This window comes from Mugil cephalus, chromosome 1, assembly GCF_022458985.1.
Source record: "Mugil cephalus isolate CIBA_MC_2020 chromosome 1, CIBA_Mcephalus_1.1, whole genome shotgun sequence".
NCBI lineage: Eukaryota > Metazoa > Chordata > Actinopteri > Mugiliformes > Mugilidae > Mugil > Mugil cephalus.
Window position 1 is genome coordinate 29,426,714 of NC_061770.1, and position 13,922 is coordinate 29,440,635.

A 13,922-nucleotide genomic window follows, 5' to 3' on the forward strand; every position below is an offset into this window, starting at 1 on the left:
GGGCTTTAAAATGCAGATGGAGCATCGGAATCTGTATTCATCCGACGACATAGTTGGAAAACAGATTAAACCTGAGCCCTCCGTCTGTCTGCAGCACGCATACCAAGGCGAAGAGGCTCAGGTCGCCGTGGAGACCCGCGGTACACACTCACACTCCAAAGCTAATTGGGATCAGACGAGAACAAGCTTATTAGAAGTGAAACGAAACATCTATCATGCAAATCAGACAATTGAGACGCAGGAAGAAAGAACTCAGAGGCATGTTTGAGCTTCAGAACACATCTGTAGTTGGACACAGGTAAAGGCTTTAAAACGGTTTGTGTTTGGTTACAGTCGTTCACACAGTCAATATTTATTTAAACAATGTACAACGTTACAAGCCAGTTTTACAAAGCAGTTTACATTCATGTTTGATAAAGGTCGAGCAGCGTCTGTGGCCGTCTGTGGAGTATGTCACGGCAAGGAGCTTAAGTATCTGTTCAATCCTTTACAGTTTAAAAAAAAATAATCAAAAGAATCAAAATGGAGCATTTAAATCAACAAAAAACAAAGTAGTGCCGTTTAATGACTCCAAGGTTGTCACAGGCTTATGCTAGCTGGTTGGCTTTTAATGCTTTTAAATCAGGTTGTATTTAGCATGTTCACAAGAATAGTTCAGGTGAATGGCGTCCTCTTGTGGTGAGTGTTTTGTGTTTTCAGAAATGGTGGAGGCTAACTCAGTATATTGTAAAACTATAGTCGTGTAGAATTTTAACTTCTTAATATCTTCAACAAACGCATTCGTTCATAATGCCTGTACATTTCCTACCTGGATGTGAGCTTACTGACCGTTAGCTACAATGGCAACTAGACGTCAACAGTTGCCTAGTAGCGGCGTTCTCATGACTTACAGCTAATGTCACCACTTTAGCATCTTGAGCTAACAATTTCCATTTGAGGCTAGCAAAGGTCACACCTTACTGCCTCTTGTTAGTTTAAAGCTTGGTAGGGAGCTAACTAGCGGTTTAGCAAGCAAGCTAGGGAGTAACTTGACGGGCTCGTTCAGTTCCATGAACAACAATATTTATATTTATTCACTGACAATGTCATGCGATTCCCATGTGAAGAACTTTTACAGACTGCACCCTCATCAAATATGAAAGTGTGACTGTGTGCCCAGAAACAACTGTGAAAATCCTTTCTACTTCATGCGCTGCTAACAGCGGAGGATGCTAAAGATTAGCAACCATCTATAGCTTTAATCAGTTCCCTTTTTGCATCCAGTACAACTTCACTAAAAATATTAAATAGGAAAATGATTTAGGAAATAGGAAAGAAAATGGCACTCCCTTATAATTTCTTTCAACAGTGTTTTTCAAGCAGCTTTGTTAAATATTATTCCCAGTTTTGACTGTTCGGCCTGGTTTTTAGATCATATATTCAACCAGCATCATTGAGTGGACAATCAGAAGGAGTTATTTCAGGTGTCCATTGTCCCAGAAGTAAAACTTGGCTAACTAACATCCAGATTAGCAAGGGAGCTTAAATAAAGGCTTTTATTTATTTTTTGGGGGGAAAAAACTCAAAGAGTTGCCTTTATTTTAGATTTGTTTTAGACATTTATAAGTTAGCCAGGTAACTAGATTCAGGATCTGATGGAAAGACTCAGATTGTTTTGGGGCGGGGCAGCACCATTGAGTTTAATTGGTCCACAACAAAATGACTGCCTCTATGACATCAGTTGTTAAAGACATTGATTCAGACATCGCATTTTGTTTTGTTTTTTTACTGTTTGTGTTGAAACACGCTAAATAATGAAATCCAGATGCTAATGTTGTTATACATTTAATTTATGTCAATGTCATTAGAAAAAGCAATTCTGGATGATGTGAGATGTTGATTTGGATATATCTTAACTGAAATGTACTGCTGTTTCTGTGCTTACATCTTTTGTACTTGTGCTTCAATGTGAGTCTTGTATCCGTCCAGTTAATGTGACTTTTATTTCCTAACTGTATTGATTCGACGATGGTGGTGGATTGAGGATTTGAGTCTTCCTGAACTTTAAAGCAAAAATGCTGTTCAAAACTCAAATGTCAAAACTAATTCCGGGCAATTTCACAAGTCAGACACTCAATTAAAGTACATTAGGAGTCAAAGTCTTATTTCATCTCTTCTGCAGAACAGAATAAACAGAGGATGCGGTGTCTTACAGAATCATTTTCAACCAGTGACGTTTGTGACAACTTCCAATCGAGTTCTGACATTTTGAGGCATTTCTCTGAGGGGGGAGAGGAAGCAGAGGAGACAGAAATGAGGACAGAGATAAACAGCATCCGTGGGAGGTAACAGAGGGGATTGTGGGATTGCGGGTTGGGCGAGGAGGTGACGCAGCTTAAAGGGCTAGAGAGAGAGAATCTGCTAATCAAGGGATTTAAGGAGGAAAAAACCAAAGGCTAAGTCCAAAAAACAACCGAGGATTTTGTCAGCAGGGTGTTTGATCCCCCTCTTACAAAGAGGCCTCCGTTTCTCTCTCTGATGAGTTCTGCCTCGGATGCTCATTCACTTCAGTCGCGTCATTTTTCACTCAGCCAGCTGTGTTTACACCAAATTAATATTTTGAAGCAGCTGCTGCCAGAGGGAAGTTGAGAGTTGTAATTACGATTAGGCTATTAAAGTTTAAACTCATAATGAAACAACCTTTGGTAATAACATTTCAAACAACGGATTTAATTAGAAGTTAAGCTCCTTTACTTCAGGACTGTATTTATATATGTATCTCTTGGTGCGGGGCTGATGGGCTCTCTGGTGGGATACACCCTACCGCCCTTCACCTCTCCGGTTCTACAAGCAGCGTCTTGTAGAAGCAGCGTCTTCTTCTACAAGGTGCATGATGGGAAATCTATGGATGTGGCTGGGTCCATAACCATTCAGAAAGTCAGATTTATTCAAATCTAATGTCGTAGCCTGACGTTCACCTCCCTGCCAATTTAACTAACAGAGGTTGGTGTGTAATCAAAGAAACCGCTGTTCAACATCTGTTATCACCAACATCAAGCCCAACTTCCCGTTCATACGTCCACTGCAGCTCTGTGGCTCATGCTAGCTTTGCACCCCTGCCCTTGTTGGTAGTTTTGTTGTTCTGTGCAGCTAATTCCTCTGGTTTCTGATATACTTTATTTATATTTTGTGCTTTATGGATGTGGAGAGTCCAACGGCATCTTGACACTTTGAAGGTACCAGCAATCACATCTCCCACATCCAAACCAAAGCGTAGCTCTTGAACTAACCACAAAGAGTATAGTCAACAAACAGCTGGTACATGCAGTATGTTCTGCAGCTGAGAGGAAACAACTCTTCATAACAAGTGTGAGGCTAGGAAGCTAGGCACAAACTGTGCAATTTGTTTGATGACAAAAAGAGGAAACTCTGTAGGAGATAGTTGGGGACTAGGGAGGCCAGTGTCTTTGAGGATGTTTTGTTTGTTTTGGGGTCAGTTTTGTCTCTTTGGGTCATTTTGTTTGATTGTAACTGAACTTTAGCTTTGGCCCCAGGGACTTGATGCCTAAGCTAGGAAGCTAGGTCGTATATTTGTACATTTAAATGTTCAGATGATGATCACACAGAACCTTCTTCTGGTCCGTCCAGAGCTACTGGTGCAGAACACGCAGAAGCTAGGTTTAGACATGCTAACTGACGCCTGACGCTGGCAAACAGCTGAGTCTAGACTGGGATTAACCAGACTGATTGTAGTTAGCGGGTGAGGGCTGCCTGAAAGTCAAGGCTCAGTCACCTGGTGTGAATGTGAACAGCAGAAGTGGAGTCTCTGCATAAATGAAGTGATTTCTCTTTTCTTGAATCTGCCTTCGAAGGACCCAGATTAAAATAGTTGATAAAAATGATTAAAAGTGAACTGTATCCCTATAATGAGCTGTATTTCAATGTGACCCATCACATCTTAACGGTCTTTTTCATAAACTATTATCTCCCTCTGATTAAGTTTGGATCAAATAGTCTGAGTCGACTGGCCCATGCATATGAAACAAATCACCTCTGGTCTGAGTGCGAGATTAAAATCCAGAAGTTTTTAATGAGTTGCTGGAGTCACAGTGAGAGACTTTAATGTTACAAAAGGCCCCGAAACGAAAGAAATGGAAATCCTGATGAAATAAGTCTCTTTTTATTGTTAACATTCATATGTTCGTTGTAAGTAGGGAGTCCCTTTACTCTGCTGTTGGACTAAACTGAAGCCACATTTCATTTTAACGCCCCCACCCCCATCTCTTATTCCTTTGCTCCCTGTCTTTGACGCCCTGTTAAGAAAAGTAAAAGCAAAGGATCTCCCTTTTTAGTCTGAGTCGTCTGAATTTTCGACCACCGACTTCCTTCTCTCTCCCACGTTCGTCTTTGTTTCCGATAATGCCCCGTTAATTTGATGTAATAGTGTCGCGGATTTCTCAAAGCTTGCATCATGCATCATTCTCCTTAGCCCTGTCCTAACTCAACAATCTGTGTTGTGTGTGTGTGTGTGTGTGTGTTTTTTTTTAGCTTTCATTTTTTTTTAATGCATGGATATTTTTTGTTCCTTCGTTTTTTTCGGAAAACACAAACTCTCTGTTTTTAAGCCACTCTGGTTTTAAGTGTTTTAAATGAGCTAAATGCTTCACATGTCAAACGGAGACAAAGACTAAAGCCCTGTTTTGACAAGATCTCGCGTGTCCACCGTTTTATGTCCGATAAATGTCTCGGTAAATGTCAACGGAGACTTTTCGTTTGAACGAAACTCTTCAGTTTCTCAGATCTTTTCTCAATAAAACTTTCCTCAAAGAGATCACGTTCCTCAAAGAGTTGCTTCATCAGCTGTTGGAGAAGGCTTTCAGTCAGGTTTTCCTCATCCTCATTCTTCTAATTCCTGATCATCTCCGCCTCCTCTTCTATTTCAGGCTTCCAAAAGCTCTTTAATCCCTGCCCCCTCCCTCCTGCCGGCTCCCCCTCAGTCTGTCATTGCTATTTTCTCTCACATCTTTATCTCCTTGTCTTGCATGTATTGTCTTCGGGAAACAAATAATTTCCTGACAATAATCGCCTTTTCCTTCCTGCCTCGTCGTCGTCGTCTCCACTTCACCTTCACTTTCCAAGCCCTCACACGTCGGTGGCGTTCAGGCGTGTAGACACCACGTCTTGAGTTTCAAGGACTATTTTCTTCGCTCTCCCACCTGCACCAACTCCTCCTCCTTGTCCTCGGCCAACGGGGTGGATGCTGTCCAGCCGGCCGCTCCTTCCCTTCTCCCCAGCCCGGCGACACTTGAAGACGGCGAGGAAGGCGGCACGGTAGTTGCGGTTCATCCACCCGTACAGCAGCGGGTTGGCGAAGGTGGAGCACATGGCCACCACGTGGAAGACGGTGTAGAGCAGGCGGAAGTCGCGCATGTCCAGCACCGTGCTGTCGATGTCCGTGGCCAGCTGGAAGGCGTGGAAGGGCAGCCAGCTGACGGCGAACACCACCACCATGGTCACCAGCATCTTGGTGGTCTTGCGGCGCCGGCGGTGGCGCTCGGAGCTGGCGCTGTTGCTGCCGCCGGCGCCGCCACCGCTCTCCGCCGGGCTGACGTGGCCTCGCAGCTTGGACCAGATGCGGGCGTAGGCGAAGGAGATGATGGACAGTGGCAGGAAGTACTGCAGGATGAGCATGGATATGCTGTAGAGGGTGCCGTCGGTGTTTTTACCGGGCCACTTCTCCGTGCACACCTGAGACCAAGCACAGACAGGGAAGAGAAGTTTAGACGATGGGAAGCCTTTTGATAGAGGTAGACGTAGAGCCCTAGTCCTGTTTATCAAATATATATCCAGGGACGTTAAAGAGGGGCAACTGGACTTTGCCAGTAGCTTCTTCACCTCTAAAGGACTCAAACTCCTCCACCTGTCACTTAGTCACCAGTCCTGAAGTACAATGACTTCAGAGATTTATTGGACTATAGCCTGGAAGCCAGATTGAACATTCCACCACCCTTCACAGGTTTGTCAGGGAAGGTTTACCTGGAGTCCCTCTGTTGGGATCTGATTCTGCTCCTGCAATAATCCATCGAGCCAATCAGATGGTGGGGGCGGGGCTTAATAAGATGATAGAAGATGATCATCTGAGACACATTGGTTTAAATCAGTTTTCTGCTAAGTGTCTCTGACTGGTTGGAGGATTATCCAGTTAATGCAGAGGAATTTTAATTAGTTAATCAATCAATCAATTGAAACACATCCCATTGAGGAGAACTGTAAGCAAAGGATTAATAAAATATTTAAATGTACATTTTTCATTCAAGAAATTCAAGATTCAAGAGATTCAAGAAAACTGCGTCACTGACAGACTTTTTCTTATTCTTTTGCTCATTTTTTTTCTTTTAGTTTGTGGTTGGGTAGAAAACCAACAGTTTTTTTTGGCTTGATTAGATGGGTTTAGATTACAGCAAATGGCTTCGATAGTTTTAATGGCTGCGTTTTAAAAGGAATGGGTTTTTGATTGTTACGATCTGAAATTGACTCATAAAATCCTCAGATCAGTGGTTGATGTATGAACTGTGCAAAAGCAAATACGTGTGGAAGATGAGGAACTAGAGGGAAAATGTTGGCAAGATACGACGAATCTCTGGGACCAACGACAAGACGTCATTTTGGTGGAAAAACTGAATAGAAATTAAATCGATGATGAAACTGGTCTTCTTTAGGTTTACATCTTTATTCTATTTTTAATTCATTTATTATTTTCATTTCAGTGTAGTAGTAGTAGGAGGAGGAGGAGTTTCAGGTCATTTGTTTAAGATTAATGGTTTAATTTCGAGTTTTTAGAATTTTTAGTTAATTTAACTGAATCCAGACTGTAAATGCTTTTATTATTTTTACGTTTGATGTGGATAACATAACATTTAGTTAAAAGAGAATGTGGAAAATCAAAGCCGCTTGAATGCTGGGAAGAATAATGAGAGCGTGTCGAAATGAGACGGCACAAAGAGAAAAGCTGACTTCAGATGGAAGAAATGAATGAGGAGTTGGATTAGATAAGAATAAATAAAAGAAGAGAAGGAGTGGAAGAGACAGAGGGTGAATGGAGGCAAATGTTACCCGGAGAGGAGGAAGGGGAGGAGGAGGAGGAGGAGACGACTGATGAAAGAAGTGAGGGAGGTAGAGGACGCAAGGAGATGAAAGAGATGGAGAGGAGGCAGATGAAAGAGGAGGGTGAGGAGGGAATCTGAGACATGGCTTTACAGGTGTGTGTGTGCATGAATACATGCATATGAATGTGTTTGTACATATATGTTTGTGGTATGTACCTGTATGGAGTGTCCAGGCTCCAGCGTGAAGGACCCGTACTCTCTGAAGATGGCCAGAGGGCTGGCGAGCACAGCGCTCAGCATCCACGTCAAGGCTATCACACCGAAACACACGTCCTTGCGCATTCTGGTCTCCAGGTGGTACACAATGCACCTGAAACAAACGGCAGCAGACAACAGGAAGCCTTCAGCTTTGGCTCGGATTCAGAGATCAATCTGTACCAGGTTGCTACGGCGTTGTGTTAAACAAGTTCCCAAAACACCCTCGACGGCACGCTCTCCTGCGCTTGGTCATCACTTTCGCAGAAAGAAAAAACAGATTTGAGGATTTCCGGACATTTTAATTGGCCCTGCAGATTGTTGCTGGAACATAATTAGTTCCCAACGGAGAAACTCCAGATCAACTTTCCACCACAGAACATTTGTAGGCTGCTCTGGCTTGTAGGCTATCACAGAGAATAATGTATTTCTGACCAAGGCAAACCCTGATATTGTACAACCATGTTTCGTTGTTCAAATGTGAGGTCATTGATTTCCTCTGCACCCCTCACCCAGCATTGGTGAAAAAGTTAAAAATAAGAAAATGTTGCGAGCATTAATGTATTTCTCCCCCAGCTGTTAGCCACCAGGTAGTTAGCATCAATCAGCTGGGTCTGCTGCGTTACCTACATGTTGAAGCTCAGTGACAAAGATCCAGAACATTTAGGGGTCAAAGTCCGCAAACGCTAGCTACCTGGATAACTTATAAGTTAGCTGTTTAAAATTGGAATTTGGGAAACAATCACCTGCCAATAGAGAGACTCCAGAACAGCTTTCCACTACAGAGCATGCGTAGGCGGGGAGTCTGCTCTGGCTTCCGGGTTTTAACGCTGTATTTTAAGATAGTAATCTATGTTACGTCCATGTCATCTCTAGTTGTTTAAAGGTGAGGCCTCACACAGTGTTGGTATGAAAAGGTAAAAAAACACGAAACCGTTATGTTGGATTTTTCCAACATTTCTGCTCCAGCTGTTAGCCACTAGGTCGCTAGCTTCAGTCAGCTTCCTCTGTTGTGTTTGTCATGTTTTCTTTTAGTTTTTATTTTTTATTGTTTTTATTTTTTTCTGTGACTCTATTTGTTTTTTTCCTTGTATTTCCTGGTTTTATTTTTAGTTGTCTTGTTTTATTTCCTGTGTTTTCCCGCTCTGATTGGTTTATTGGTTTCTCCTTGTTTGCTCCGCCCTCATTAGTCTCACCTGTGTCTCGTTAATCCCTTCATCCCTGCACATATGGCCCTGCCTTTCTGGCTGTCCTCCGTCAACAAGTCTGTTGACATTTCTGTGCAGTTGTGGCCTTTCGTGTGGCTTGTTTTTCGGTCTCCACCAGTGTCTTTTTGGATGACCTTGTTCCAATGACCTAGGTTCTTCCTCCCTCCATCCCTTCCTGCTAATGTAGAAGTTTGTGAACCCAAAAACTTCCTTTGCAGGTGCGTGAAAGTTTTTAAATGTTGTAGCGACCTGGCTCAGTTTGTGTTTGCGGGTCACTCAAAATAAGTTTGAACGCAGTTTTTTGACTGGTCAGAATTCTGGGGCGGAATTTGTGTTTCAGGACGTAGTAGTCCTTTGTGCACTTGTATCCTAAACTAAATGTTTCACTGAAGGGCCCAGGGCCTTCAAGGTGTAAAGGACTGGACTACTTTACTTGATGGAAGAAACCCACGGGGAGAAAAAACATAAATAAAACTTATACATCTAAACCGTCCAGACGAGAGAAGTCCTAGATCGATGAACTGAGCCAAAGTTAAAGACCTTTTTTTCAGCGTTTGCTTGGATATTTCCCATCGACAAAGTCTGACAGAAACAGCAGATGCTCACTGAGAAGCGAATTTCATGTAGAGATGGACTGAATGCTCGTGAAAGAATGAGGTGTTTGAGGTCTAACAATTTAATTTGCACCGGCCCATCATCTCTAAAAAAAAAAACACATCCAGTCTGCAGGGTCGCACAGGTTCAAATAATGTAAAACAAACCTCAGCGCCCCACCGCTCTCAACATCTCCACTCAAACAGCAGCCGGGCGAAGCGAGAGTGGCTCCATTTGCAAATTTGTGAATCTTGACTGTAATCCTCTTTTCCGTCGGGAGAGCAGGTGCATTAAGAGGGAAAAGGCTTTTTATATTTTACATTTCTGTCATTTAGAGGAACCCGGAGCGGAGCGAGCAGGTGGAAGCTTCTCCCCTCCAGCGAAAACCTCTGAGGCGGACTAAAATACACTGATTACATGTTACAATTTTTACCGCATTTCATGTAATATTAGTATATTTTTGGTACATTTACCATTTTTTGCAAACTGTAATGTACTAGAGGTGGAAGCACGGCTCCCAGCACCTGAGCATAAGTGGCTGTTAAAGTAGAAAAACAGGGACGGTTTGGAATAGCATCACAGAAAAACACATTTTTCTACACAAGGCTCCTCGTGGACATGGGAGCTAAATATAAACCATTGAAGTTGATGAAAAATGTGAAAAAAACAACAACAAAAAACCTGAAATCAATTTAACAAAACAAACTGGTTTAGGGGTCAGGGTTAGGGTTATGGATTAGGGGTTAGGGTTTCTAGCTGAGTTGCAGACAGATTTGAAGGTTCTCAGTCATCCAGGTCATGGTATGTTCAAATGAACAAGGTGAATCTAGGAAAAATGGACTTGAAGACGTTTCATCCAAGTCTTCTAAATGGGATGAAACCCAGGGTGCAGGTAAGGCAGGTGGATGCTGTCATTAGTTTCATAGAGTATATGGTCAAAAACCTAACAACTAACCTGGAAAAAATAAGGGGATCACCAAACTTCTTAGAATTCATCCCTGACCCTCAAAGGCATACGGACCAAATTTCATCCCAGTCCACCTTAGACTAATTTATTTTCTCATACTAGAGCCAAAGTGTTGGTTTGTGAGTGGTTATCATCATCATAATCATCATCAAACAAACCTTAGCAGATAAGTACAGTGTGACACCCCGCTGACCTTAGGTTTTTCAGAGGCAGGTAAAACCAGAATGGCCTCTCACCTGTGGCGATCCAGGGCGATGACATTGAGCGTCACCGTAGAGACGTGCACGGCGAGGCCTTGGGCGTAGGGCAGCAGGAAGCAGAGGGTGCTGCCGAACTTCCACTCTCCCTGCAGCGTGTAGACGAGGGTGAAGGGGAGGCACAGCGTGTTGACCAGCAGGTCGGCTGGAAGACAAAAGACGACACGGAGTTCCTCCGTTTAATCAGGCAGTGGGTGGAGCTGAAGACGACTTCTTTCACATGTAAACATGCCTCTCCAAGGTGTTCCCAAAGTTCAATGATTGAATTAGAATTAGAGCCTTTATTTCTCCTGCAATGGGGAAATTGTAGTTTACAACAGCATATAAGAGAGCAGAAAAATAACAAGAGTGATGAGTATAGGGTATAAAAGACAACTTATAAAATAAAATAGAAAAAAGTATGGCAGAAAGTATTGTTGAATGCATAAAATTGTACACAGTACAAAGTAAATAGTGATAATGTTGAACCATTTGGACTACACTACTTGGGTTTAGTTTTTGGAGCTGGAGCTGCTACGGGATTAGTTTTACCAGGGGACGTTCTGTGAATTAGATGTTATGTCATATATCTCTTTTATGAAGTGGAGACATCATAAGCAACCTAAAGACATAAGCCCTACTTGCACAGGACCAGTTTTATCTGGGGACCTCTGGTAACTTGGAGGAGGTCATCTGTAAATCAAAGTCTGGACATATGTTAGGTTTCAAAGTCTGGATGTCTTGGACCTGTTCACCCATTTTTGATGGATGAGATCATTAAATCAAGCATCGGTTCACCTGTAAAGGTGGAGCTCCTTTAAATATCCGCAGGTCGTTTGTAAAGTGTGAAATGTCCTCTGACATGCAGTGGAATGAACTGGAAAGTAGCACAGACATAACTATGGATAGTAAACCTGTGCAAATAAGGCTATAGACTGTAGAGTTTTATTATAGAGTAGTAGGAAGCTTTATTGGTGACAAGCATCAGTTGTATCACTGTTTTCTGCCTCATGTTGAGATATATATATATATATATATATAATTATTATATATATTATATATATATTTATTATATATATATATATATAAACAATGGTTTTCATCATTCTATACACAAGAATCTTCACTGTAATTACAAACCTGTAGGCAACACAGAGATCGCTAACAGGTTGAGTTAGCATGTAGCCCTTATTTATTTATTCATTTATTCATTTATTTTGCTGATTTTGGCTTTTGATCCTAGCCTTGGACTATACATTGAACAGAGACAGATTAGTCAAGCTAGCATCAGCTTCTACAGTTCTACGATTTTAAGGTCCAAACGCAACCGTTCGATATGAAACTCATCTAACAACAACAAACTTACAACAAATTTAAATGGTTGATAGTTTCTGAACAGGTGTTATTTGCAGTTTTGTGTTTTTTGTGTTTATTTAAATGTTCAAACATATATAGAATCCTGAGACTTTCTCCTTTCACGGAGTCTCAGTGGAAAGTCAATGGCAGAATTTTTTTCTCTAAATCTGCAGCTTAAATTTTACTCTCCTCGCCGCTCTCTGCCGTACCTCCTCCTCCATCGCTGATAATTTAACAGCCGTGACCACCTCAGCTGTTTTCCTCGTGTTCAGGGGAAGTCACTTTCACACCACTTCCCCCGGCAACAAAGCGGGAAGAAAAAAAGAAGAAGGAGGAGGCGTAAACTGGCACCACCTGCTCATCTGAACCGATTAGACTCCTCTTGTCCAAACTAAACCAAAACCATTCCATGATCTGCACCTGCTGCCACGACACAAATGTGATAAATCATCTGTCATCGGGCATCTTGCCTGCTTAAATATTTCAGTCATGCTCCTTGTTACATTAATCTGGTGGTAATTTAACAAGACGGCATGAACACTGTGCTGCAGCGCAAGGCTTAGAACATCTAGAAAACTGGAGTCAACCAGATACTTTTAGATGTACTGACTGCGAATAAAATCTGGAGTCTCTCTGTTGGGAACTGAAGCTTAAGGGGAGAGTAGGCCATAGAGTAGACAAATGTTTTTAGGTGCTATAGTACTAGAAAGGGGGCAGAATGGATGTGAAGTGGTAGATTGTTCCATAGCGTAGGGGCAGTTGCACAGAAGGCCCTGTGCCCATAGGTTTTCAGTCTGGTATGGGGGATACAAAGAAGCAGGGATCGTGACTGGGAGTAGAAGTGGAGGAGATCTGTGATGTACTTGGGTGAGAACTCCATGGTTACAGAGTCCATGGTTATGGGAGATCTGGCCTAACAGGAGCAAATAGATGGTGAAGAGAGCGGGGGCCAAGGACAGATCCCTGGGGGACGCCATGTTTAACTGCTGCAGTGATGGAGTTGAAACTTTTCAGATTGATGAATTGTTTCCTGTTAGAGAGGTAAGACAGGAACCAGGAGAGTCCAATGAGTTCAGAGAGACAGGTGAGGTGGTGGTGTTGGAGACAGTGTTAAAGGCTGCAGACTGTAATTATACACTTTATTTTTTGAGTGTGGCGAGAAAGACCTCTGTTAGTGTTATCTAGTATTTGAACAACAACTAATCGATAGATTATGGATCTGTTGAGGACAGAGTGTCCTTGAAACGTGAACACAATACAAACAGACGTTTAATAAAATATTTTTCACAAACAAGTCAACCTCTGTCAGGTATTTCTAGCCAGGCAGCCAGACCAGGTACCAGACCATCTACAGCAGGCATCACCGAATGGCTTAACCCGGTCCGGGCACGGACCCAGTGATGGTTCTGCCAGGACGCATTAAAATTCTAGTATTAACCATTTAAGACCTGAACATCCGTCTGCGCACTCAAAGAATGGTATTTGAATTACCGTACCTCACAATGGACAAAATTCAAAGTGTGGTTGAACACTGGGAAGTTGTGCTTTCTGGGGGGAAAAAAAGCTGCCATTACGGTAATGATGATGCACCACTGCTGCTGTCGACTCCAGATCAGCACACAATCAGTGCTCCAGATGCTCCAGGTTGAGGAGCGACGCACGATCGTGGAGCCCCAGGAAGAGAGAGTTGTTCGGAGGAATTTGTGGGTAAAAACAAAGTCAGTTCTACCCTTGAGATGTCACAAAAGTCTTCCAGACAAAAGCACAACTTCCCAATGTTCAGCCACACTTTGAATACTGTCAATGGCGCAATCAACTGTGAGTTACGGTAGTTCAAAATCAGTGAGCTTTGATGGATCGCCAGTGATCCGTTCAGGCTTCAAATGGTTAATGAAAAGATAATTCATTTGTTCATGCACCGCTAATCCTGTTAATAGGTCATCAAAGACAAGTGTCATCAATGGCCAAGCCAATCAAATCAATTGTAGTTTCATCAGTTCAGAATATTGGTATGTTAAAAGTATAGGTTATTACTTTGAAAACACTTGAAATTTCCCAATACATGATATAGAAATGTGCCTATAGTGTTGATTTTATTTACATCAGGGTACACTACTTTGAGTGACATTATATTCGGACCTTTTCTGGGAGGAAATTTTAGTAACTCGACCTCTCTGAATTTTAATTGAATACCCCTGATCTACAGCCTACCAAACCACCT

The 13,922-nt window shown here is 42.4% G+C and overlaps 1 protein-coding gene across 1 annotated transcript in view; it reads right to left on the minus strand.

Moving 5' to 3' along the window:
- Positions 1–263: 263 nt before the first annotated feature.
- Positions 264–13,922, minus strand: part of npy2rl (neuropeptide Y receptor Y2, like) — a 48,227-nt gene continuing 34,568 nt past the window's right edge. Inside the window, exons 4-6 of the mRNA XM_047587300.1 lie at positions 10,346–10,511; positions 7,302–7,455; positions 264–5,727 (exon numbers count right to left, since the gene is read on the minus strand). Coding sequence (XP_047443256.1) covers positions 5,122–5,727; positions 7,302–7,455; positions 10,346–10,511 — 926 coding nt within the window. The 3' untranslated portion in view covers positions 264–5,121. The remainder of the gene's footprint in view (positions 5,728–7,301; positions 7,456–10,345; positions 10,512–13,922) is intronic.